The sequence below is a fragment of the Rhineura floridana genome, chromosome 6, assembly GCF_030035675.1.
Source record: "Rhineura floridana isolate rRhiFlo1 chromosome 6, rRhiFlo1.hap2, whole genome shotgun sequence".
Lineage (NCBI taxonomy): Eukaryota > Metazoa > Chordata > Lepidosauria > Squamata > Rhineuridae > Rhineura > Rhineura floridana.
This window is the reverse complement of record NC_084485.1, coordinates 31,542,341-31,568,231: the sequence shown is the minus strand read 5'-3', so window position 1 is coordinate 31,568,231 and position 25,891 is coordinate 31,542,341. Positions and strand designations below refer to the sequence as shown.

Sequence of the window (25,891 nt, the reverse complement as noted above, 5' to 3'; positions counted from 1 at the left end):
GATCTAAGTTATTCAGGGATTTGTAAATTAATACAAGGACCTTGAACCTGGTTCAGTAGTGGATGGGCAGCCAGTGGAGATGTTTTAAAAGTGGTGTTGCATGTTGTCCGCCATGTGCTCCCATCAGCAATCTGGCCGTCATGTTTTGCACCAACTGGAGCATCCAAACCAGGGCTAAGGGCAGCTCCACACAGAGCGCATTGCAATAATCCAGCCTCGAGGTTACCAACGCATGGACTACAGAGGTCCAGAGGTCCTAGTCCAGGAACGGCCATATCTGACAAACCAGACAAAGCTGGTAAAAGGCATTCTTAGCCAAAGAGGATACTTGGGCCTATAGTGAGAAAGATGGCTCTCGGAGTACCCCTATGCTACAGACCTGGTCCTTCAGAGGGAGCAAGACCCCATCCAGAACAGATAACCTGCCTATCTCCTGGACATTGGAACCACCTACCAAAGAGCCTCCGTCTTCCCATGATTCAAGCACAGTTTATTGGCCCTCATCCAGACCACTACGGCATTCATACACCGATCGAGAGCATCCAAAGCCTCTCCTTAGTCATATATTATGGAGAAACAGAGCTACATGACATCAGCATATTGCTGACACCTTGCTCCCAAACTCCTAATGACTGCTCTCAATGGCTTCATATAGATGTTGAATAGCACTGGGGAGAGAATAGTACCCTGTGGAACCCCATAGCACAAGCACCAGGGGGCCGAGGAACACTCACCCAGTGTCACTTTCTGGACGCGACCCTGAAGGTAAGAGTGGATAATACAGTGCCTCCAATACCCATCCCACTGAGTCGGTCCAGGAGGATACTATGGTCAATGGTATCAAATGCTGCTGAGAGATTGAGAAGTAACAGGGTTGGATTCCCTGTCTATCTCATGATAAAGGCCATCCGTTAGGGCAGCCAAGGCATCAATACACAACAGGTAGACCACAATACAGTCCACCCTAGATATACCCACCCTCCAGCAAAGGGAACAAAACAAATAAGCAGGCATCCCACCCCATCTCTCACCTGGGTCACACACTCATTTCTTTACCCCCACCCCCTATCCAGGGGTTTTGAACTCTCTGGGACACACCAGTCTCTCACACTGGGCACCCCAAAAAGCATAAGACCAATGTGTATCATGCAATTCACCCTCTCACACACCCCAAATGCATGTTACATACAATAAAAAGAATGAAACGTCCACAGGTGGGGAAAGAAAGCAAAACAAAACAGTAAACCAAAATGGGTTGGTGTCCTTGCCATAACCCCAAAGGGATGATGCCAAAGGGACAATCCCCTTTGGGGTCGACACCCAGGGTTGGCACATTGCAAGGTGGCTGGCTGTGTAGGATGAGGCTCTGCTACATAGCTCTGCTGCTGATAGCAGTTAATAGGCAGCAGCTGCAGAGTCCTCAAATCCTACTTTTCTCAGCTACTGGGCTGTGTGGCCTGATGGTAAGAGGCTTGCCAGATGATGAATGGCAACTACTGGGAGGCACAAGGCTAGCAGGAGGATGAGGGGGCAGATGTAGTTGTCTGGAGGTGTTTAAGACCTCCCCCCCCCGTTCACCTGAACCACACACACAAGCAAACTCTTGACATCCTTTTACGGCATTTCAAAGAATCTCCTTCCTAATTCAAAAAGGGAAGTGTTTACATATGTCAGAATGTTTCACCTCTGCATGTGACCCCCGACGAACAGACTTCACCACAATGGCTTTGTTCTTTTCTTCTATGTCGAAGCCATAGTCATCCTCTTCTGGCAAAACCTTGAAAAGGAGTGGGAGAAAAACATATTTGACAAAAGAGTGTTTCATCAACTAATGAGTTTGGTCCTGAGTTATGCGATAGTTGGTTGCTGTTTCAATGGCCTGGTTTGCATGTCAGATTAAACCATCATTAAAAACAAAGTATGGTTCAAAGTGAATGCGCAAAGAACTGCTGCAACGTTCTCACTTCACTCTACAAGCCAGAGTCATGATATTCGAACCAAGGCTCATGGTTTGTTTCTTCAAAACAAACCATGAGCAGTAAGCCAAAAACAAACCTTGGACCACTTGTGGGTTGTTTGGAGAAAAAACAGACCACAAGCCCAGATTTGGTTATCATGACAAGCTAAACTCTGGCATGCTTCCCAATGGTGCAGCAGTAGGGTAGGAACAGAATGTGAACACTTTGGCAGCAAGCACTAGCATACTGCATGTTCACATTAAACCACAGTTTGTTTTTAACTATGGTTTAATGTGATGTGGGATCTAGGTCAGTAAATCTTTCCCCCCTGATTCCTAATATCAATTGAAAACAAAATATTGTCTCCTAAGTGGTAAATAAAAAACAAATAAATAGTGGGGACCTTGGGAAACTAAAGGCAAGAATAAGCAGTATTCTCCTTTAGCCAATTATTTTCCTTATGGTATTCTGAGTGATTGAGATTTACATTAAAGGAAGGCTGCAGTCACACAGAAAGAAAGGCAAATAGGTGTTACTGCAACACAACATGCATTGAACTGCAAAATATTTTACTGGCACACAATCCAATCAAGTAAGAATAGGCTTAGGGCCAAACCAGTGGCAGAGATGGCACATGTGCTTCGCTTGATGTGTCTGCCCTAAAAATAGGGAAGTGAAAAGGTCTTACTATAATAGTTAAAGCAGCACACAGAAGAAGGATGTTGAACCTTTTGTCCTCCCCCGCCTTGTCTCTCCCGAGTCCATTGCTCTAAGCACTCTTCTCCATTCCTGGCTCACTTCCAGTATTAGATCCAGGAATGGAGAATTGTGTCTGGAACTGCAGAGAGCTTAAGGCACAATAGAGGCAGGATGGTTAGCACCCCCCTCCCAAACACTCTTTTTACTATTAGCACGCAGAGAGAGAGAGAGATGTGCACAAATTTTACATGTGAATAGGGCACACACATGATCTATGGCCTGTCACATTTAGTTTTGGCCCTCAGTCTTTGAATTGTACGTGACCACCAAAAGCCCAATGCAGCCCGCCAGCCATGGTGTCCCAGCTGCCTGAGCCTGGAAAAGCAAGGAGGATTGTCATGCACCTTCCACAGGTCTGGGGAATCTTTGGCTCTCCAGATGTTACTGAACTACAATGCCCATCAGATCCAGCAAGCATGACCAATGGCCAGGGAGTTATAGCTCAACAATATCTGGAGAGCCAAAGGTTCCCCATGCCTGACCGAGCAGGCCACTCTACATGGTTGATTGGCACATCTGGTTTACCAGATCACAGGATTTTCCTAGAAAAAAAAATTGAGAACACCCAGAAAAGCTTTCCAAGCCAATCTAAGGACACAGAAATACGATACCCCCACTCTGCCTCACTTCACTGTTCTAATCTCCACTAAACTGCAGTGGGAGCAAAAGTGAAGGCAGGCTCATGGGGACAAGAGCAGAAGGAGCTCTCTCTCTCTCCGCCCTGCCTCTCTGTTATCTCATCATGCTTGCTGAGAGGGTGACAGGGCACAACGGGGTTACTATGAGCAGGAACTCTGAGCACCATCATGGTACTGAGGAGCATAATGAGGTGACAGGGAGGAGAAAGGACGTAGGAAACTTCTTTTGCTCTTCTCTCCATCTGGAAAGGGAAAGTGTGTTTGGGGAAGGGTGGAAGGAAATGAGGACCTTAGGGGATGGGGTGAGGGTGGTGGACATGGCAGAGAAAAGCCCGGAATTTTTCACTGGCTCCAGTCAAAATCTGAGCTGAAGGAGAATTTTGGTGCTTGTGAAGCTCTTTTCGGTTTTGAGGTGGTCTTTGAAAAATGAAAGGGACTGCCTTCAAGTCGATCCCGACTTATGCTGACCCTATGAATAGGGTTTTCATGGTAAGGGGTATTCAGAGGGGGTTTACCATTGCCTTCCTCTGAGGCTGAGAGGCAGTGACTGGCCCAAGGTCACCCAGTGAGCTTCATGGCTGTGTCGGGATTCAAACCCTGGTCTCCCGGGTTGTAGTCCAACACTCTAACCACTATACCACACTGAGGTGGGCTTTAACAAGCCTCAAAAGTTAAGAACATAAGAAGTGCCTGCTGCATCAGGCCAATGGCCCATCTAGTCCAGCATCCTGTTTCCACTGTGGCCAACCAGTTGCCCATGGGAAATCCGAAAGCAAGATCTGAGTGGAAAGAGCACTATCCCCTCCCACAACTGGCTTCCAGCAACTGGTATCTGGAAGAATACTGCCTCCAACCATGGACTAGTTTCCAAGCTTAGCTAGGGATAGGTTTGCTGGCATCTCTGGTCTCAGAGTGTCTCATTTACATACTTTGGTACTTCTAAGCAAGACTTTTTTGATATTGTCTACGCAAGGCTGCCCTTAAAATTGGCTGGAAAATTCAATTTATTCAAAATGAGGCAATCCACATGTTTCCATACTGAAAGGCTCCCAGTGCATTTCTGGATATTTTTCAAGATGCTGCTCTTAACGTTTAAGGCTGTAAGTTAAACTGAGGGTGAGAATAAGCAGGGCATTTTCAGCAGTGGCACCCACATTATGAAACATTCTCCACAGAGAATGCTGACAGGCCAACTCTGTAGTTATTTTCAGTCAGTTAGAATTAATGTTCTAACCCCAGCAGTGCGTAACCTGAGGTTGCTTTATTTATGGCTGTTATTATGTTTTAAGTTTGATTTTTGTAAGCTGTTTAGAGACTTTTGTCTTTTGTATTAAGCTATTAACTAGTTGAATAAATAAATAAAGTCAGGCTGTGTTTTTGTCATCTAGTGAATTGGCTGGCTGGTTTGGTTGAATGTGTCAGACTGTAATGATTCAACCAAACACATCAATGTGTCAGATTGTAAAATCACTGTAAGAAATAAAATAAAAATTTGTCAAATCAGATCAAACCTTCACATGATTTGTTAGGAAATAAAAGTCACAGGTTGGGGTGGGGTGGGGTGGAGGAAACTTGCCTTATTTTGCTACAATTACTTTTTACAGTGCAGTGGGTGGAGGAGGGGAGAGACAAAAGTAATTATGGGCCAGTGTTATTAGCTCATCAGTTTTCTTTTGTTGCAGTGGCTCACGCTGGCCCAAGATTAATGAAATTAAGCCTCCTTTCCTGCAGGAGTTGAAATACACAAGACGGCACCACACTCTCAGCTACCTCTGAATTCAAACAAGCAAGACAATGCGATTGAGAAGATAGTGGAGTTAAGGGGAGACAGCGGGGGGGGGAATCATATTACAAAACACTCTGGGAACAACACTGCACAAGCCTGCTCAGGGCAAAGTGCTCACTTGGAGCTCACCACTCGCTGGTGAGGCACTGGCCTTGCACATTGACAAGGGGCCCAAGTTTCATTCTCCAATACAATACACCCTTTGTGGCGATAAGCTCTGGAGTCAATTGAAACTGGATGGAGGACTCATCTGCTCCAGCTTACCATTTTTCATTTAGAGAGGTTGAAAGGGATTGCCTGCCTGATTGGAAAAAGCATGCTCAGGATCATGTTTTTCAAAGCAACTGAGTGAGGGCTGTAATTAGCTTTACAACTCAACTGGATTCACGTGGAGAAGGCCCCAGGAAATCTTGACCCTTGGGAAGTTAAACAAAGCAAAGCACTTTTAGTGCTATGTGTTGGTCATTTACTGTGGCTTAAAATAGTTTCAATGAAAATAACAGTAAATTGCTTTTAACTGCTCTTCACATTTAAAAATAAAGTAAAACGGCCCCATGGCAGGGTATATAAAGCAAGGCACAATAAGACACAGAGATGCCAAGGCCTAAAAAATAAATTTTACTGATCAATCACCTATCTGCCTCGTAATGAGGATCTGCCCATAAACCTGTTAACAGTCTTCTCCAAAAGCACAAACATTGTGTTTAATTGCTGTCAATTGTCAGGATATTTTTTAAGACAGCCTTCCCCAACCTGCCATGCAGGCTGGGGTTGTTGGAAGTTGTAATACAATACTTCTAGAAGGCTACTGTAAGGCACCAAAGATCTCAGGGTGGGACATGATAAACACTGCTATGGAAGATGAGTTCAGGAAATTAATGTTCTGCAAACTAGTTTGAGGCAGAGAGGAGTCCTGGCTTGATCTCTGTTGCATTGTAGTGCCACTGCTGCAGATGTTATTCCCTTGGTGCATGCAGAAGGTCCTAGATTCAGATGCCGCCACCTCCAGGTAGGACTGGAAAAGATTCCCTGCCTGAAACCATTGAGAGCTGCTGCAGTAAGTTGTAGACAATGTTGAGTTAGTAGGCGGACCAAAGGTCTGACACAGAATAAGGCAGCTTCCTATGGTCCTTTGAGCTTTACAGTGCAGCCTTATTCAAGTCTACTCAGACATAACCTGACTGACTTCAGTGGACTTACTCCCGGATGCCATGATGGCCACCAACTTGGATAGCTTTAAAAGATTAGACAAATTCATGGAGGATAAGGCTATGAATGGCTACTAGTCACAATGGCTATATATTACCTCAAGTATCAAACACAGTATACCCCTTAGTACACGTTTCTGGAGAACATGAGTGTGAGGGTGCTAATGGTAGAATGCCACTGTGAGAACAGAGTACTGGATTATATGGGCCTTTGGTCTGATCCAGCAGGGTTCTTTTTATGTTCTTATTTTAAATGTATAAAAGGTTGCAGTCTCAGATACCTAGTCAAGATTTCTTTTTAATTTGCTCAGGTACTTAAAAAAGTCTAATAATGGTGAGGCTTTTAAAAAATGCTTTGCATCTGAAATTTGTTGTTTCTCTTACTGCTGTTTTTAAGTTGCTGTTTTACTGCATGTTTTATTTTGGTTTTTTTCTGAATGTATTGCTGTTATTAAGCTGTGCTTATTTATTTTTTAATTTTAAATGGTCGATTGTAAGTGCTTAAAATAAATACATGAAAATAAACAAAAAGTCTCCTAGATATTTCATAGTCATCTCTACGGACAGATTGACTGTTTGTCTCAGCACAAAACTTCCCTGAGTTACTAATTATGGGGTCTTTACATTCTGATCCTGAAAGCATCATTCATGAATGTCAAAAGAGATGTCCTGACACTGGTACATTTTTAGTATCTGGAATTAAGCCTAAGATTTAATTTTCCTGAACTATGCAAAGAATTTTGTATATTTTTCCAGCATTTCATGATTCATGCAAGTGAACAGAAACAATTGCACAAACAAATGAAATTAAGTATTTATTTGAAGAGTGTTTGTTTCACACTGGAACAATTTGCCTTTTGGCATCTGCACATGTCATTTGGCAGAAAACATCAGCTGTTACTTCCAGTGTTAGGTCAAAAAGAGGGATAAAAGACAAGGGGGAATAGAGAGATGGTCGATTTCTCTTTATGCAATTCAGCATCTGTTGCAAAAAACACAGTGCATTTCAAAAGTACCCGAGTAAGACAATCAACATTTACTGTTGTCTAAAATCAGTCCTCAAAAAGGCATGTAGTGATGGATAAGTCTTCCCCAGCATGGTGCCCACTAGATGCTTTTTACTGCTTCAGTCCCAGCCAGCATAGCCATGGAGGGCTCCACACTGGGAAAGGCTTATGTAGGGCAAGTCAGCATCCCAGCCTAAAAACCTGAGAATTCTAATTGCCCCTTGCAATTCCATGACCACTGGAGAATGCTCACCAGAGTGCACTTTGCCAAGGGCCTCCTCAAACCAGATTTGCCACAGAGTATGAAACTCAAGAAGGAGTTACAACCAGTTATGGCTCTCTGATGAATGTACCTATTTGATGGACACATTTTCAAACATGCTTGCATGCAAACACCTGTATGGTGAGGCTGAGAGGCAGTGACTGGCCCAAGGTCAGCTTCACGGCTATATGGGGATAATTGATGAAAAGTAGCTGTTGTTTTGTGTCCTCCTTGGATATTTCTTGACGTTCAGATGTAGTCCTGCTTTTGTGCTTTCCTCTTTAACTTTCAACATCATTCATTTCAAATCATTACTGGTTTCTGCTAGTAGTATGGTATCATCTGCATATCTTAAATTATTGATATTTCTCCCTCCAATTTTCACACCTCCTTCACCTTGGTCCAATCCCACTTTCCATATGATATGTTCTGTGTATAGATTAAACAATAGTTTAAACAAATAGGGTGATAAAATACACCCAGCTCACACCCTTTCTGATGGGAAACCAATCAATTTCTCCATATTCTATCCTTACAGTAGCCTCTTGTCCAGAGTATAGGTTGCGCATCAGGACAATCAGATCCTGTGGCACACCCATTTCTTTTAAAGCTTTTAAAGCATTCCATAGCTTTTCATGATCTACACAGTCAAAGGCTCTCTAAAGCATAGGGTGATTTTCTTCTGAAATTCCTTGCTCCGTTCCATTATCCATCGTATATTTGCGATATGATCTCTGGTACCTCTTCCCTTTCTAAATCCAGCTTGGACATCTGGCATTTCTTGCTTCATATATGGTAATAGCCTTTGTTGTAGAATCTTGATTATTACTTTACTTGCATGAGATATTAAGGCAATAGTTTGATAATTACTGCATTCCCTGGGATCTCCTTTCTTTGGAATTGGGATGCGTATTGAATGCTTCCAGTCTGTAGGCCATTGTTTAGTTTCCATATTTGTTGACAAATTTTGTCAAAATATGGACAGATTCAGTCTCAGTAACTTGTAGCAACTCTATTGGTATGCCATCTGTTCCTGGTGATTTGTTTCTTCCAAGTATTTTAAGAGCAGCTTTCACCTCACATTCTAAAATTTCTGTTTCTTAATCATACGGTTCCTCCATGAATGAATCTGTCATCCTAGTGTATTGTTTCCATTTTCCTTTTATTTTATCTTGGTCAGTCAGTGTGTTCCCCTGTTGATTATTCAACATCCCTACATTACAATACTTGGTGTGAGTGAATTAAATTAAAATGGATGGGAATGAGACACTTTCAATCAGGCAACTACAAAATACTTTATGCAGGAAATGAGAAATTAAGAAGAAACGGGATTGCTTTAATAGTGAGAAGTGATGTAGCAAAAGCAATCTGGGCTCCTGCTAGGAAGGTGGGATATAAATAAATTAAATAAATAAGTAAATTAGGAGCTATAATGCAAGGTCTGAGTGAGTTATATCAATGAAATTTAATGGGAAAGCTATTAACATAATAATAGGACTTGCAAGCATAGAAGGAAAGAGAGAGAACCAACTCACAGCTTTGTTGGGGGCAACCTGAGATGTTTCTGCTGCTCCAGGCACCTGCACCACCCTGTATTTTCACTGGAAGTTGTAATCACTGTTTTTTAAATAATGTTATTTGTTATTTAATTTTTGTAAATTGTATTGTTTTATTGATGTATTTTTATATTTGTGTTTTTTTTGTAAGCCGCCTTGAGGGCCTTTTGGCTGGAAGGCGGGGTAGAAATAAACTATAATAATAATAATAACATAACCATCATCAAAGTCTATGCTCCAATGGCAAACACCAAAGAAGAGGACTTGGAGAGATTTACACAGAAGTACAGGAAGAAATTGATCACACACCAAAACAAGATGTGCTGATAATCATGGGGGACTGGAATGTAAAAGTAGGGAACAGAGAAGAATTAGGAACTGTGGGGAAATGGGGCTTAGGAGATAGAAATGAAGCAGGAGAAAGATGTACTGAATTCTGTAAAGCCAGTAATTTGTTTCTTGCAAACACATTTTTTGAGCAACCAAATGGTCAATATAGGAATCAAATTGATTATATAATTGGGGAAGAACACCACTGATACAGGACTGTTACACTAAGAAAATATATAGCAGTAGCATGAGGGCAGCCAAAGCCATCCACTGAGATGCACTTCTTCCCTTAATGGGCCTATGGACCATTTCCCAACATGCTTTTTCTATTGCTGCTGACATGGCCACTCTTTACTGCTCTTCCATGTTGTTATCATCAGGTACGATAGTGGCACAGAATCTGGCCCACTGTTAGGAAATAAGGTTGTTTAGACCCCCTGCAAAAAAAGGGGGGGAGAAGGAAATCAAGACTTATAAAATAATTCACTTAAAAGTATGATAGAGTGGAGCAAGAGCTTATAGAATCAGAATGCCAGGACATAAGACACCTATCCAGGCAGGTTCCTGGAAATACAGATGCTAACAGAAAACAGGTGCAAACAAAGGTGTATATATGATTAAGATGTGCCAACACGTGACCAACATAGGTTCTGTATGTGGAAATGGCCTGTTGTGCACTGTGTGTTTAGAATCAATTATGTTCCAGAGTAATCTCTTCTTTTATTTTCACTTAAACTGGTTTAAGAGGCACCAATGACCCATGGAGCTGTTCAAAGGAAAATGTCATAGCAGACGATCTATCTATCTGTTAAGATCTATCTATCTATTAGTTGTCGCTATTTCATGACACTCTAAAAATGATCCAGGATGCAGAACCTAGCATGGAGATACAGAACCTAGGATGGACCCAGCACAATGGGACCTGCCCCCACCCTTATAGGAACGTAAGAAGCTGCCTTACATTAAGTCAGACCATTGGTTCAATTAGCACACTATTGTTTACACTGACTGGCAGAGGCTCTTAAGGGTTTCAGGCAGGAGTCTTTCCAAGCCCTACCTGAAGATGCCAGGGATTGAACCTGGGACCTTCTGCGTGTAAGATGGATGCTCTACCATTGAGTTACAGCCCTTCCTCCCACCTCCCCATGCACCCTGTGCCCTCTCCAAATCTGCTCTGGAGAGTTGGGGTAACTCCTAGACCAGATTTACGGGTATGCAGGGGGAGGAGGGGGGGAAGTTCTGTTGTGCTAGCAGTAATAATTGTGCTGATGGGACACCAGCTTAGTGCTACATTGGACACAAGCCTTGATTCTCAGTGTATGGAGTTAGCAGAGGTTGGGAGTCTCCAACCCCAATGTCTTCCTGAGCATAGCCCTATCCATGCATAAGGCTACCGCTTTCAGAAGGGGGGAGCAGGACCACACCTCTGACCCTTCCCCCAAAGTAATATGCACTGGTGGTCCTGCTACATTCACTGAACATGTGGACAAGGGGCTTGATCATGTGGAATGCCTACATAGATTGAGCAGTTCACATGTAGGCATCCCTTACAGAACACATGAACACTGAGGGGTTAGAGCTAGCTGTACACACAATGTTGAGGCACAGCCAGCAGCACAGTCCCTCTCTTCCCTTCTCCATGTAATAACTTGCGTATAGATAACATGTGCATACGATATACAGCACTTCACTTTCTCCCATATAAATAGATGGTTACTATTTGTTAAAAAGCAAAACAATGCGCCTGTAAACACTGATGCCTTGGGAACAAACCTATTGTCCTGATGAGATACTGGATGGCCTGGCCCTTACTGACATTGCACGGAGGGGAAACCTCAACATGTTTCTTGGAAAATACATGTTTCTTCCCCCAAGGTCTTCACAAGTTACTAGTCCTCCTTCCAAACACACTCTGCCTGTCATATAAATGGGCCATTGTGTTAGAATTAATAAGTGGTATCTGTAGCTTTTTCTTACCAACAGGCTTTTAGCTAAGATGTTTTCAATGAGCTTGAAGTCGTTGCGCAATGGCTTGCTCTTAGAACTTGTACCTTCCATCTCCTCATCAGCATGAAAGCGGAAATATTGAGACTCATCTTTGAATTCACTCTTCTCCAGAACTTGAAACCAAAAAGTGGGAAGCAGGTAGATAAGTCAATACATGCAAAGCATAACAGGAATATAAAAGCAGCATTGTCATAATTTTTTAAATATTGAACAAGTCACCAATGTCAACTACAGACAATATCATTTTTGTTTTTAAAGCTGTTACACACACTGGTCTGATCCTCCCAATGCATGGAGTTGGATGGTGGAATTTGATATGTCCCATTCTCTCTTACAACACATATGGAATCGTTTTTGGTGGAAAGGTGATATGTTGTACCTCATGATGAAACAGAGCTTTCTATGATCATTTAGTTTTGTCCCATCAGTGGGAGATTCCTAAATGGGTAATAAATAGGATTTTTTTAAAGTCTCTCAAACTAAAACAACAATATTTCCTTCTGGAAAATACATCATTGGCATATTTTGGGCTTCCTATAGGCATCTGGGTGGCCACTAGATGGGCCATTGAACTGATCCAGCAGGCTCTCCTTATGTTCTTAAGGTGATATGCCTTGTAGAGAGAATCAAAGGATGAAATGAGTAGGATTTTTCTAGTGGCCATTTTGCTCCTTGTCCTCTGGTCCTGCTGCTGCTGTGTCACTGTGAGCAAAGCCATGGTTTGGATTAGCATGTTGTTAGAACCTGGGCCCATTGTTTCTCTCCTCTAGACAAACCATAAGCAGAAAGCCATAGAACAAACCTTGGTTACAGCTTGTAGATGGTCAGGAGCAGGACAAACCACAAGCCTGGGTTTGGATGACTAAGCCTAGCCATGGCTTAGCTCTCCTCTCTGTTACATGTGAACTGGGCCACTTTCTATGTCCTAGTTCTGCTTCTCTTTATTTTTAAAGTTGCACCCCATCTTTCAACCAAAAGGCAATGTGGTAATGGATGGATAAACGAACAATATATAGTTATAGGGATGTAGGTATGCGAATGTTTTTACTATTTGGAAGCTTCATTGTGTCATCTGACTAAGGATGGAAGAGAAAATTCTGAGCTAAATCTTATGGCAAATCTTATGATCTAATCACCAATGTACTACTGAGTTTACACATTGCTTTGCATGTGAAAAAGGCAAAAACATGATGCCCAGATGGATACTAAAAACCCACAACCACTCCCCTCTTTGTGCTGCTCTAAATCCCATCTCTCCACTTTTGCACCTCTCCGCCATTCTCTGATATTGCTGTCCACATCCTGCTAGTCCCAGTAGGACAAACATTCTCTCCTTTGCAGCAGGTCTGACATTCTGTCCCTGCAGACAGGCATGAGCCTATGTTCTACGTTGCTGACACAGAATCTGAAATATCCAAGGAGGACACAAAACAACAGCTACTTCTCATCCATGGCTTGGAAAAACTCCAGTTGCTAAACATAAGTCCATTGTGAAACTTCCAAAGACCAGCCAACTCCACAGAAAGACAGAGAATGGCCATAGCATTAAATTAACTTCTCAGCTGTGTCTCGTCTCCTTCAGCAGCTTTTTAAAAAAAAATCATTTACTTGACTGGAATTTGTTGAACCAGTTTGAACACAGAGGTCGTGTCCTAATATCTGCCATCATCTTTTGGGGCCATGTCACAAGTTACCACTATAACTGCTGATGTGTGAAAGATTTATAATAGAAATCTACAGATAGGCCTGCTTTATAAGCACCCATAAACAAATTGCTCACTGTTTTCTTCCTTTTACTGCCTCAACTTGTCCTACACAAACCCTTCCTATAAACCTGCCCTGCGGTCACCCTGAACACTGTGACAATTGGTCCCACTTGTTGACATACAGTATAATGGCCTTCAATAACTATGAATGACTGAACAAAAAACAGAACAGTAGTGAAGTGCATGCTTTGAGTGCACACAGTTCTAGGTTCCATACACAGTATCCTGGCCTGGCATCAGAACGCAGTGCAGTCAGGCAGCTGACACAGCCCCAGCACCCCGACAGGGCTCACCAGTACTCACTGCACAACATAGGAAATGGACCTTTAGTGCTGTGGCACCGACACTTTGGAATTCCCTCCCCTTAAATATTAGACAGGTGCCATCTCTGTTATCTTTTCGGCATCTACTGAAGACCTTCCTCTTTAAGTAGAGACCTTATCCCAGTATGCGTCTGTGTTGGAATTGCTTTTTAAGATGTTTTTAAAACTATTTTTTTTAAAAAAAGATGTTTTAAAGATGATATGTTTTAAAGTCTTTTGTTTTTAAGATGTTTTAGAGTGCTTTTAGTGTTTTTATTTGCCGCTCTGGGAGGAAGGGCAGGATATACATTTAATAAATAAAAAATGCCTGCTTCAATTAGTTCTGGGCAGCTGCCTTTTTAATTTTGCATAATGCTACCAATGTAGCACCATTTTGAGGCATCGTGGGAAATGTATATGGCAGCCACCCAACACTGACTAGAGCACTGCTGCTGCCCATCACCAGATAAGCCTGCTGGCAGCCTATCAAAGTAAGAGAGGATTGACCACAGGGCACTTTGCTGAGGGCCCAGTCTGGAGCCTCTACTGCCAGCATCTCATGTAAATGATCTTGCATAGCTAGAAAGGGCCCCTACCTGAGACCATGGAGTGCTATTGCCGGTCAGTGGAAACATTTGTGGACTAAATGGACCAGCGATCTGGTGGGACATAATAACTTTGGGCTGTGTCCCAACATTCTCTGTCCGCTAACACAAGGGCTCTTGTGCTAGCCGATGGGTGAGTTTTAATGTTACGCAACAGAGGACTCCAATGCAGCAGTTGAACTAGTAGAAACTTGTTGCACAACACATTGCACAATCTATTGTGGAACAAAATTACCAGCAACCTGCTTATGTCGGGGGGTTTTTTTGTGTGCAACAACATTTCACTGGTGCAACACATTTCATCAGCAGAACAAGCATACTGCTAAGTGACTTTAACATTTGCTACAACCCTTTATATACTGTATATACTGACAGTGATTCCCTTCCAATGTAAGAAAACTAAATCCTGATGATCACCTTCTGTTTATCTTATTAAAACAGTTACTACAAGCCATGTAGAGTTTTAGTCACAAAGACAGACACATTTGATTCAGAAAAAAAAAATTAGGAGTAAAAATATTAAGTTTTCACACGTGGAGGTTCAATTTGTACGGTTTGGCTTTTTAGAAACAGCTTTCTTTTTATAGCTCTCAGGTTCATGTCCAAATGTCTAGAATACAATAGCTGGGGTGGGTGGTGAAAGAGAAGAGGAAAATGAATGGCATTAATCAAAGATGCCTGCCAAGAGCCCCAGGGCCTGAGATTGCTGTGTCTTCTTTTGATTAAGGTTTGTTGCACCATGAACAAAGGAAAGGTGCAAGAAAATGGCTGAATGTGAGGAGATTAGCTTTTATTTGGGGGCACATCTTCATTGCTATCTGGGAAGCAATCAGGAAAGAGGGCACAGCTTGCAAACGAGGCTTAAGCTGCAGTGTTTTGTGTCTAAAACTTGCTCCTTCATGTGCTTGCTTTCCATGCAGAGAAATGTTTTGTTATCTGCTTAGTATGGACTGGAGCGACACCATGATGCTCCAGCACAGGCAGAGGATCTGGTAGAAATTTTTCTCAGACTTTACAGAAGAGGCAAAGACAGTAATTAATGAAATCTTAGTTCTGAGGTCAGGTCTGAGGTAAATTTAAATAAATTATGATTGAAACAAACTGACCAAAAAACCCAAATTATCTAATGAATTACTAATTGTTTTCTACCCTGATCTCCCTCCACCCTTACAGACATTAATCAAGAAGACTTTATGAATTGAAAGTGGAGGTGCTCTGGTTTTATTGCCTGCTGTGTCAGGAGGTTATATAGCAGCAGAAAAGCGCAGGGGGAAGACACAGCAAGGAAGGGACAAGCAAGCCAAAGAGACCAAACAAACTTATTTAGACCTAAGAAGCCGCATACCATTCCCCAAGAGGTTATTTTATGGGGGACCCAAGCTTCTCCCCTACCCCAAAAACATTTGAAAGAATAATTATTACTTATTTTTATTTTAAATAATAAAATTTTATTTTATTTTATTTTTAAACCACTGCTTCTGTGGGACCACTGTGATGCCAAAAGGTTTTTGAGATTCCCCCTTCCATCCACCTAAAATGTGTCTTTAATTTTCTTTAATGGACTGTGGCTTTTTACACTTTCACCACTCTTACTTTAACATGCAGCCCCTCAGAGGGTTGACCCTTGGCTTAAAGGAGGTTAGCCACCCCGGTGTATGGTTTTGAAACACAATGCAGTAAATCAAGGAATGGGGCTCCAACCCAACTCCTGGAAGGTCAATCACCAATATCAGTTACCTATCTGCAGGTATATTTTTCTGCTGTGCACCTGCCCTTCGCTAATGGCCTGGCTTCTGCAGACATCTGCAGGGATTTGGTGGGTGGAGGTCCTCCCTTCGGTATCTTCCAACTGCATAATCTCTGCAATACCTTATAGGTTCATATATGCCTTAACATTTCTACATAGATGGCAAAACAGTTAGACTATTAAAGGCTTTTGGCTCTCCTGGTATCTCAGAGGCCCAGTTCAGTGGCTGTTTCATACTTTGCACTGGTGACAACAACATCATGCAGTAGAGGGATCTACAATATTTCCTGGTTAATGAGACAATGGGAGGTCCCTGTTAATTGGCTAGGAGAAGGGGATATTGATGAATTACCATGGTGCATGAAGCCATTGTTGCAGAGTCCAACACCCAGAGCGACAGCTTCCTCCCTCGTCTGACAGTCTCCCTGGTAACAACAGAGGACAAATGTTATACCTCAGACCACTTCCTAATTCACACAACTTCCCCCTGGTCTGTGACCAGGTCCCAGCTCTCAAATTAGCCTGGTGCTCTTTGCAAAGAAACAATAGTAAGCAATTAAATCAGGACTCCCTTTGCCTGAAACCCATTCATCCCTATATATAGTACCTCTTGCCTCCCACAGGAATTGGAAGGACAAAGGTCAGAACTTCGGAAAGCAGCTGTTTTAACAGTACAAACACAGTACATTACCTCAACGCAAAGACCTTTTTTAACTGGCAATTGCAATAGTCTGAATTCACTGCCCATTGGCTACAGACAATAAAACACCTCTTTAGAACAAGAGGCAGCCAAATCCACGAAGGAATGGGGGTGAAGACTCCTTTTTCAGACTTCTGAAAGGTCAGATGTAATACAATTTCTATATTGCATACTCCCCCCTCCAGCAAAAAAGAGAATGTCTGCTTTAAAAAACAAACACGCATACACCCTGAAGCCATATTAGTGTATCAGTGTACAATATTTCAAGGAATTCTGAAATAGGTGGTTTTGAATGACCTGAAAAAAGAGAGGAAAATGTTTGGTTTGGAGGCCTGATTTATCTGTGTGGGCGGTCAGTTGGAATGGAAACACACAGGCATAGCTCCATATGGGAAGCAGTTGATAGGACCTTTTTTTCCCCATGTGTATTAGGCAATCTTCCCTCCACGAAGAGCAACTCCCTTTCCCCATCAAAAAAGAGGTCCCACTAGGGTCAGAAAGTCTTCTTCCCTGTCCCCCATTTGAACTTGGGAGATACTTTCCCCTTCCTCTGTGATATCATGTGCTGTGTCACAGCTAAGGTAACTTCTCTCTTATCCTAACAAATATACACACATTTCATACTGGAATGGTCAGTAGCATAATGTTAACTTATCCATAAATACTTTTTGCTTAGGCTTAAGGTCTGAATGACTGCCTTATTTGAGAGATATCCAACGTGCTGCCCACAGGCATCAGTGTGCCCACCAGTACCTCCAGAGGCACACACAAAAGGCCTCAGTAATTATCTCCTCAAAAATCCACAATGCAGTTCCTGCTCAGTTCCTGTTTGTCCTCTTCAGCCTCTCATACATTATACATGTCCACATTTCACTGGATGCCAGAATCTGATGCCCACCCTCCCATCTGTTCTGAACAGAGGAGAGGTGCAAAGAGCTTCTCCCTGCAAGCAAGCACAGCAATCGGTCATGTAGGTGCCTTTCTCTCCATTGATTGGGGGGGCATGCCTGCACCATTTTGTGATCCTGCCTCTTTTTCTGCCCATTTTCTTCCATTTTCTGGCCCTGTTTTCCCCCACTCCTCTTGTAATTGTGGCAGCCATTTTTTAATATGCCAAACCTTTATGGCAGTCATTCTGTGACTGGCACCCACAGCACTTTCTCAAAATTCCCAATGTACCCACTGGTTGGCAAACCCTGCCTTATTTGGATACATTAAGGAATCTTTCCCAAGTCAGATTTTGGAGAGTTTATTTTCCTTTGCACTGGGATGGATTGGCTCATTTCCTTGGGTCATGTGGAGTTATCTGCCTTGCAGAGAACTTACTCCTGGTTCACTACAGTTTGGATAGCAGTGGTTAATTTAGAATAGAAGGAAGTTGGTAAATGGGTGGCACTACCAATTAAGCAGCAGGTTGGACTGGACAGCTTCCTTCCAAAAGTTTTTAACTACATGCATTCAGGGTTCATTCTGGCTAGAAATATCTATCAACCAACATGACAAGTTGGCTTCACTTAGCCTAGCAACTAGTTCAAACAAGAGAACCTCTACCTGAACAGAATGAATGTATAATGTAGTGAAAATAAACATAAGATCTAGTAAGCATTCCTTTTACTGTTAGGTCTCTAGATGAAGCAACTGTGTAAACCAAAGCCCTGATTTGCTGTTACAGTTATTGGTACAAACAGCTGCCACAGAAACAAGGAGAGAAAAGTAATTTAAGTTTTGGGATTGCTTTACTTCCTTTATTTTTCTCTGAAGCATTTCCTTTTCCCTGCAACTCTCTCCTTGTTGAGAGGATTGGAAGGAGCTCACCAATAATATGTGCCTGTAGTAGCTGTAGGAATCAACAGCTGGAGCAAGTGCATGGAAACTTTGATACATTTAGAAGCTGCTGTATCTATTAAGATATGTGACTTGGCTGCATACTTCTTTATGTAATAAGAGTATTGTTATTTTATTTATTAGATTTAGAATAGTCTATTACTATCTACTATCTTAACAGCTGGTACAGTGCAGTGTGGAGGAGAGCCTGGCTGGGAATCCAGAGTCTGTGAGTTCAAATCCCCGCTCACGTCTCCTGGGTGTCAAGGGTCAGCTAAAGATCACCCCACAGTGAGTGGCTCAGGGGTTACGTGCCCTGCCACCTGTGCAGCCGTGGGCAAGCTGCATAGTCCCAAGGAGCCCAGTTGCCCTCCAGCTGGCAGTTGCGGGCAAGGAAGGGGCTGGCTTGTGCAGCTGTGGCAAGCTGAGCACACCCTAGCCAGCTGGGGAGGACTAGCCTCAGAGGGAGGCAATGGTAAACCCCCTCTGAATACCGCTTACCATGAAAACCTTATTCATAGGATCACCATAAGTTGGGATCGACTTGAAGGCAGTCCATTTCCATTTTCCATTAGTATCTTTAATTTCAACAAACATACACAGTATCTGTAACAGCAGAAGCTACTGATGACTCCTAGCGGACAAGCAGCACAAAAAGTTGCACATTTTTACCAAATCTTTTTCTCAACTTCCCTTTAGTACAGGCAAACCAAAGGGTATTATCAGACATTAAATGAAATTTTTTGACATTAATATAATTTCTAGGCTGAATTTACATCTCTTCCAATTCAATATCCTGCCACATGGCTACTCTCAGTCTTTGCTGTGAGTTATTTTATTAGGGGAAATGGTGAGTTCATAGCACACAAGGGGCCACAATGTCATCCTATGTACTCCATACTGTATTTAAATAGAAGAGGAAATGGTTTTTGACACCATTCTTAAGCAAGCTTTTGGGAATCCTATTTGCTTACATGCAACTGCACGTAAAATCTCAGAACACATGACTTCTCCAGCAAACTTGGCCAGCAGCCCTGATAATGCAGTTTGGCCTCAGACATTATCCATTGCAAAATACCAAATTTCAGGTCAAAGAGGTGACTAAAAATAAAACATCTCAAATCCTCTCTGCCTTCTCCAGATATAAAACCATCCCAAGAGGGAAGAGAATAGCAAAAAATAATTTGAGAGGAAGGCTGTTTAAGAATAGTTCAGATAAGAGAATTTGCATGGCTTACATTGGAGCACAGTTGCAAGCCAGTCCCGGCCTCTGGCTGGAACATTGGCACAGGAGTTGCAGGCTACATGGTAAGAAAGCAAGTACTTAGAAATCCGCTTAGAAATTCTGAATATTAAATGGTATACGAATACCTGAAATAATAATATATCATAATACTCAACTCAATGAAACCCTTTTTTTAAAAAGTTTTTTTTTCTGATAAAATATCTGGTGGTGGTGGTTTTAACAGGATGCCACTAAATGCCAGGCACTGGGAACAACAACAGGAGAGGTCTACTGGCTGCATGTCTTACTTGTGGGCACTCAAGAAGCATCTGGTTGGCCACTGTGGAAACCCAGGATACTGAACTAGATGGATCACTGGTCTGATCCAGCAGGGCTTAGGGAGCAATCCAAACTCAAGATCTGCCGAGATGAGTGGAGTTTGGAATAGGCCCCTCGTGGCTAATAAAAGCTAGCAGAAATGGAACGGCCAGATGGGCCAAGGTGATTAATGCCTCGTTACGAGAGGGAGTGGTCCCACCTTGCCTGAAACAGGCGATAGTGAGACCGCTCCTAAAAAAGCCCTCCTTGGACCCTGATAACTTTAACAATTATAGGCCGGTAGCAAATGTTCCATTTCTGGGCAAGGTTCTAGAGCGCGTGGTCGCTCGCCAACTCCAGGCTCTCTTGGATGAAACTGATTATCTGGATCCATTTCAATCCGGCTTTCAGCCAGGGTTTGGTACAGAAACAGCCTTGGTCGCCCTGTATGATGACCTCTGTCGGGAGAAAGACAGAGGGAGTGTAACTCTGTTGGTTCTCCTTGATCTCTCGGCGGCTTTTGACACCATCGACCATGGTATCCTTCTGGGGCGACTCGTGGATTTAGGAGTTGGAGGCACTGCTTGGCGGTGGCTCTGCTCCTATCTTGGGAATCGTCTCCAGAAGGTGATGCTTGGGGATCACTACTCGAGTCCCTGGGTGCTCCAGTATGGGGTCCCGCAGGGCTCAGTTCTGTCCCCCATGCTTTTTAATATCTATATGAAGCCGCTGGGTGAGGTCATCAGGAGTTATGGAGTGCGTTTCCAGCAATATGCTGATGATACGCAGCTCTACTTCTCCTTTTCATCTTCTTCAGGTGAGGCTGTTGCTGTACTGAACCGCTGCCTGGCCGCGATAATGGACTGGATGAGAGCGAACAAACTAAAACTCAATCCTGACAAGACTGAGATGCTGTTGGTTGGGGGGCCCTCTGTTCAGATGGCTGATGTCAGACCTGCCCTAGATGGGGTTACACTCCCCCTAAAGGAACAGGTCCGTAGTTTGGGGATCTTATTAGATCCGCTTCTGTCACTTGAGGCTCAGGTAGCCTCGGTGGCACAAAATGCGTTCTACCAGCTTCGGCTGGTAGCCCAACTACGACCCTATCTGGACAGGGAGAACCTAGCCTCAGTTATTCACGCTCTGGTAACCTCTAGATTGGATTACTGTAATGCTCTCTACGTAGGGTTACCTTTGAAAACGATTCGGAAACTTCAGCTAGTGCAGAATGCTGCGGCCAGAGTTCTTACTGGGACAAAGAAATTCGACCACATAACACCTATTCTGGCCCAACTGCACTGGCTTCCAATATGTTTCCGGACCAGATTCAAAGTGTTGGTCCTTACCTATAAAGCCCTTAACGGCACTGGACCGCAATATCTGATGGAACGCCTCTCTCGCTATGTTCCTACCCGTTCACTCCGCTCGACGTCTAAGGCCCTTCTCTGGGTCTCAACCCATACAGAGGCCCGGAGAACAGTAACAAGATCTAGGGCCTTTTCGGTGGTGGCCCCCGAATTATGGAATGCCCTCCCAGATGAGATACACCTGGCGCCTTCCCTGTCATCTTTCCGGCGCCAGGTAAAAACCCACCTCTTCACCCAGGCATTTTAATGTATTTTATGCTTTTTAATCTTATTTATTTTATTTCTAGTTTTTTTTACTTTGTTTATACAATGTTTTATACTGTTTGCGCAATACACACTTGCTGTATTTTAAATATTGTGGTTTTATCATGTTGTACACCGCCCTGGGAGCTGCTAGCTATAGGGCGGTTTAGAAATGCAACTAAATAAATAAATAAATAAATAAATAAAATAAAGTACTAGTTTTGCATGTGGAAGTTTTCAGGTTCAGGAAAGACTTCTCCCTAAGATCCTATATGAACTTGGTTAGATGGACCACTAGTCTAACTCACAGCTTCATATGTTCAAGACGCTTGGAGGAGCAGTATATGCATGTATAGTACTTGACAAACAAATTAAATATAATGTCTGTGCCATGTTAACTGAAGAGCCGATAATATTTTCAGACGTTCGATCATTATTCACATCATCAATAAAAGATGCCCATTGCCTTTCAACCTATTTATGTGTTGTCATCCCCCTTTAACTCTTATGTAACTTCTTAATTTGGCCATAATCAAGCAGCTTGTTCTTCTGCAATTATAATGAAATTTTACTTTCTCTCCAAGGCTTAGCACACAGGACTGGCACCACAATCCTAATTATCTCAATTAATATGTGTGTCTGCTAAGTCAAAGTTAGGTCCATATAATACTATTGTAATTTAAAGGTTTGTGATCTTGTTCTGGAATAGCAATACATACCCTCCCAGATTAAGCATATTTTCGAGTTTATCCAAAACAAAGTGAAAAGGCAACTCTTGGAACACACATATGTATCTTATTTCCAACAGGACTGGGAGAGAGATATTTATGCAGAAAGCTTATTCTACAGGCCTAGTGGGAATGTCAAAGTATCCAGAATGCACAAATCCCTGGAAAGTGATGTTTCCTGCTTCCAGAGGTTACAGGATTTATTGCTACACATGCAGCACGTCCATGTACATTTCTAACTACAGCACGGGGGCAGACAGTTTTGAACCTTTTTTTTATCTAATATCCATGGAAATAATTTGGGACATACCAATGCTTTTTTCAGAACTTACTTTGAGCCAGATGAATGGATATACACTGCCCCTCCTTTTCTGTTCTCCACGGCATCATGAATGCCGCCTTAACAGAATCAGTTGCACTGCTGTGAGTAATTAGGATAAAACCCAGAAACAGTCATGAGCAATATATGTGGGGGGGGGGGACTGCTCTGTATTCATGGATTACTCCAGGGAAAGGGTAGAATGCATGCTTTGCATGCAGAAGGTTCCAGGTTTATTTCCAGATAGGTATTGATTCCTGAATGAAACCACAGACAGCTGCTGCCAGAAACAATACTGACCTAGACTTGGTATAAGGTAGATTTCTATGTTCCTACGTTCCAGAAATGTGTCATAACTAGACATTTCTTGTTGTTGTTGTTGTTATGTGCCTTCACGTCGATTATGACTTATGGCGACCCTATGAATCAGTGACCTCCAAGAGCATCTGTCGTGAATGACCCTGTTAAGATGTCGTACGTTCAGGTCTGTGGCTTCCTTTATGGAATCAACCCATCTCTTGTCTGGCCTTCCTCTTTTTCTACTCCCTTCTGTTTTTCTCAGCATTATTGTCTTTTCTAGTGAATCATGTCTTCTCATGATGTGTCAAAATATATGATAACCTCAGTTTCATCATTTTAGCTTCTAGTGACAGTTCTGGTTTAATTTGTTCTGACACCCAATTATTTGTCTTTCTCGCAGTCCATGGTATCCGCAAAGCTCTCCTCCAACACCACATTTCAAATGAGTTGATTTTTCTCTTATCCGCTTTTTTCACTGTCCAACTTTCACATCCATACATAGAGATCGGGAATACCATTGTCTGAATGATCCTGACTTTGGTGTTCAGTGATACATCTTTGCATTTGAGGACCTTTTCTAGTTCTCTCATAGTTGCCCTTCCCAGTCCTAGCCTTCTTCTGATTTCTTGACTATTGTCTTCATTTTGGGTAATGACTGTGCTGAGGTATTGATAATCCTTGACAAGTTCAATGTGCTCATTGTTAACTTTAAGTTACATAAATCTTCTGTTGTCATTACTTTAGTCTGCTTGACGTTCAGCTGTAGTCCTGCTTTTGTGCTTTCCTCTTTAACTTTCATCAGCATTACTGGTTTCTGCTAGTAGTATGGTATCATCTGCATATCTTAAATTACTGATATTTCTCCCTCCAATTTTCACACCTCCTTCATCTTGGTCCAATCCTGCTTTCCGTATGATATGTTCTGAGTACAGATTAAACAAATAGGGTGATAGAATACACCCGTGTCACACCCTTTCCGATGGGGAACCAATTGGTTTCTCCATATTCTGTCCTTACAGTAGCCTCTTGTCCAGAGTATAGGTTGCACATCAGGAGAATCAGATGCTGTGGCACCCTCATTTCTTTTAAAGCATTCCATAGTTTTTCATGATCTACACAGTCAAAGGCTTTGCTGTAATCTATAAAGCACAGGGTGATTTTCTTCATTTCTACACTAACCCAATTTACAGCCCTCCCTCCTTGAGAAACGAGAACTTGGGTGACCTAAGAATGGGTGCAGACCTTTAAGGGTCCAAAGACAGTTAATGGCTGTGCCTTGTTCTGGTCCTCCCCACACCCGCAGGTTTGTTGGTTGCCCTATCAGCCAGCTCTTAGGCCTCTGGATGCTGCTGCTAAATGCCAGATCGGTGCATAATAAGATCTCCCTCATTCATGATTTAATTGTGGATGAGGCAGCCGATCTGGCATGTATAACCGAGACCTGGGTGGGTGAGCAGGGAGGAGTCAGTCTCTCCCAGCTGTGTTCAACAGGGTGCCTGGTCCAGCATCAGGGTAGACCTGAGGGTCGGGGAGGGGGGGTTGCTGTGGTCTATAGGAGCTCCAGATCCCTCTGCAAGCACCCTGTCCATGTGACTACTGGTATGGAGTGTTTGCACCTTATGTTGGATCAGCGGGACAGACTGGGGATTCTGTTGGTGAACCACCCACCCCGCTGCCCAACAGACTCCCTAGCTGAGCTGACAGAGGTGGTCTTGGGTGTACTGTTGAGATCCCATAGACTGTTGGTTTTGGGGGATGTCAACATCCATGCTGAGGCCACCTTATCCAGGGTAGCTCAGGATTTCATGGTCTCCATGACAACCATGGGACTGTCCCAATATGCCATTGGCCCAACACATGTAGCAGGGCATACTCTAGATTTGGGTTTTGCATCGGGACATGGAGTTTGTGATCTGAATGTGGGGGGGCTTACATCAGTCCCTCTGTCATGGACAGCTCACTGCTTGCTGAAGTTTAGACTTACAGCGGCTTTTCCCCTCTGCAAGGGTGGGGGACCTATTAAGTTGGTCCGCCCCCAGAGACTAATGGGTCCAGATGGTTTCCAAAGGGCTCTGGGGAGTTTTCCGGCTGATAGGGCTGGCGCTCCTGTCAAAACCCTGGTTGAACTGTGGAATACAGAAATGACCTGGGCAGTTGACATGATTGCTCCTGAGGGCCCTCTCCTGTGTAGAGCTCGTATGACTCCATGGTATACCGCAGAGCTGAGAGCGATGAAACAATATGGTAAGCTGTATTTAGGGGCAGTGAGGGCAGCAAGAAAAAAAAATTTTTGCTGCCACTATCAAATCATCAATCTGCCACCCAGCGGAGCTCTTCACAATTGTCTGGGGACTATTACATGCTGGCCCGAAGGACATGGTAGAACCATCTGAGGCCCACTGTAATGAATTTGCTAGGCATTTCCAGGATAAAATCTTTAGCATCTGCCAGGACTTAGACGCCAGTGTTATAGCAGGTGAATCAAGTGAGATATCCAGTGCACAGCCTTGTCCCGATTTCTTGGATGAGTTTCACTTGGTGCAGCTTGAGGACGTTGACAAGGTGCTTGGACAGGTTCGTGCAACCACTTCTGTGCTGGATCCTTCCCCTTCTTGGCTAATAAAAGCTAGCAGGGATGGAACAGCCGGCTGGGCCAGAGAAGTCATTAATGCCTCTCTGCGAGAGGGGGTGGTCCCTGGCTGCCTGAAAGAGGCAGTAGTGAGACCACTCCTGAAGAGGCCCTCTCTGGACCCAGAAAATCTTAATAACTATAGGCCGGTAGCAAATGTTCCATTCCTGGGCAAGGTCCTGGAACGAGTGGTTGTGGGCCAGCTCCAGCCACTCTTGGATGAGACCGATTATCTGGATCCATTTCAGTCGGGTTTCAGGCCTGGTTTTGGCACGGAAACAGCCTTGGTCACCCTGTATGATGACCT

The 25,891-nt window shown here is 43.2% G+C and overlaps 1 protein-coding gene across 2 annotated transcripts in view; it reads right to left on the bottom strand.

Annotated features, from left to right (window-relative positions):
- PREX1 (phosphatidylinositol-3,4,5-trisphosphate dependent Rac exchange factor 1) overlaps positions 1 to 25,891 on the bottom strand; it is a 334,614-nt gene that overhangs the window by 67,355 nt on the left and 241,368 nt on the right. For both annotated transcript variants that reach the window (XM_061631360.1, XM_061631361.1), the window contains exons 15-17: positions 16,284 to 16,356; positions 11,482 to 11,624; positions 1,685 to 1,777 (exon numbers count right to left, since the gene is read on the bottom strand). In XM_061631360.1, coding sequence (XP_061487344.1) covers positions 1,685 to 1,777; positions 11,482 to 11,624; positions 16,284 to 16,356 — 309 coding nt within the window. The remainder of the gene's footprint in view (positions 1 to 1,684; positions 1,778 to 11,481; positions 11,625 to 16,283; positions 16,357 to 25,891) is intronic.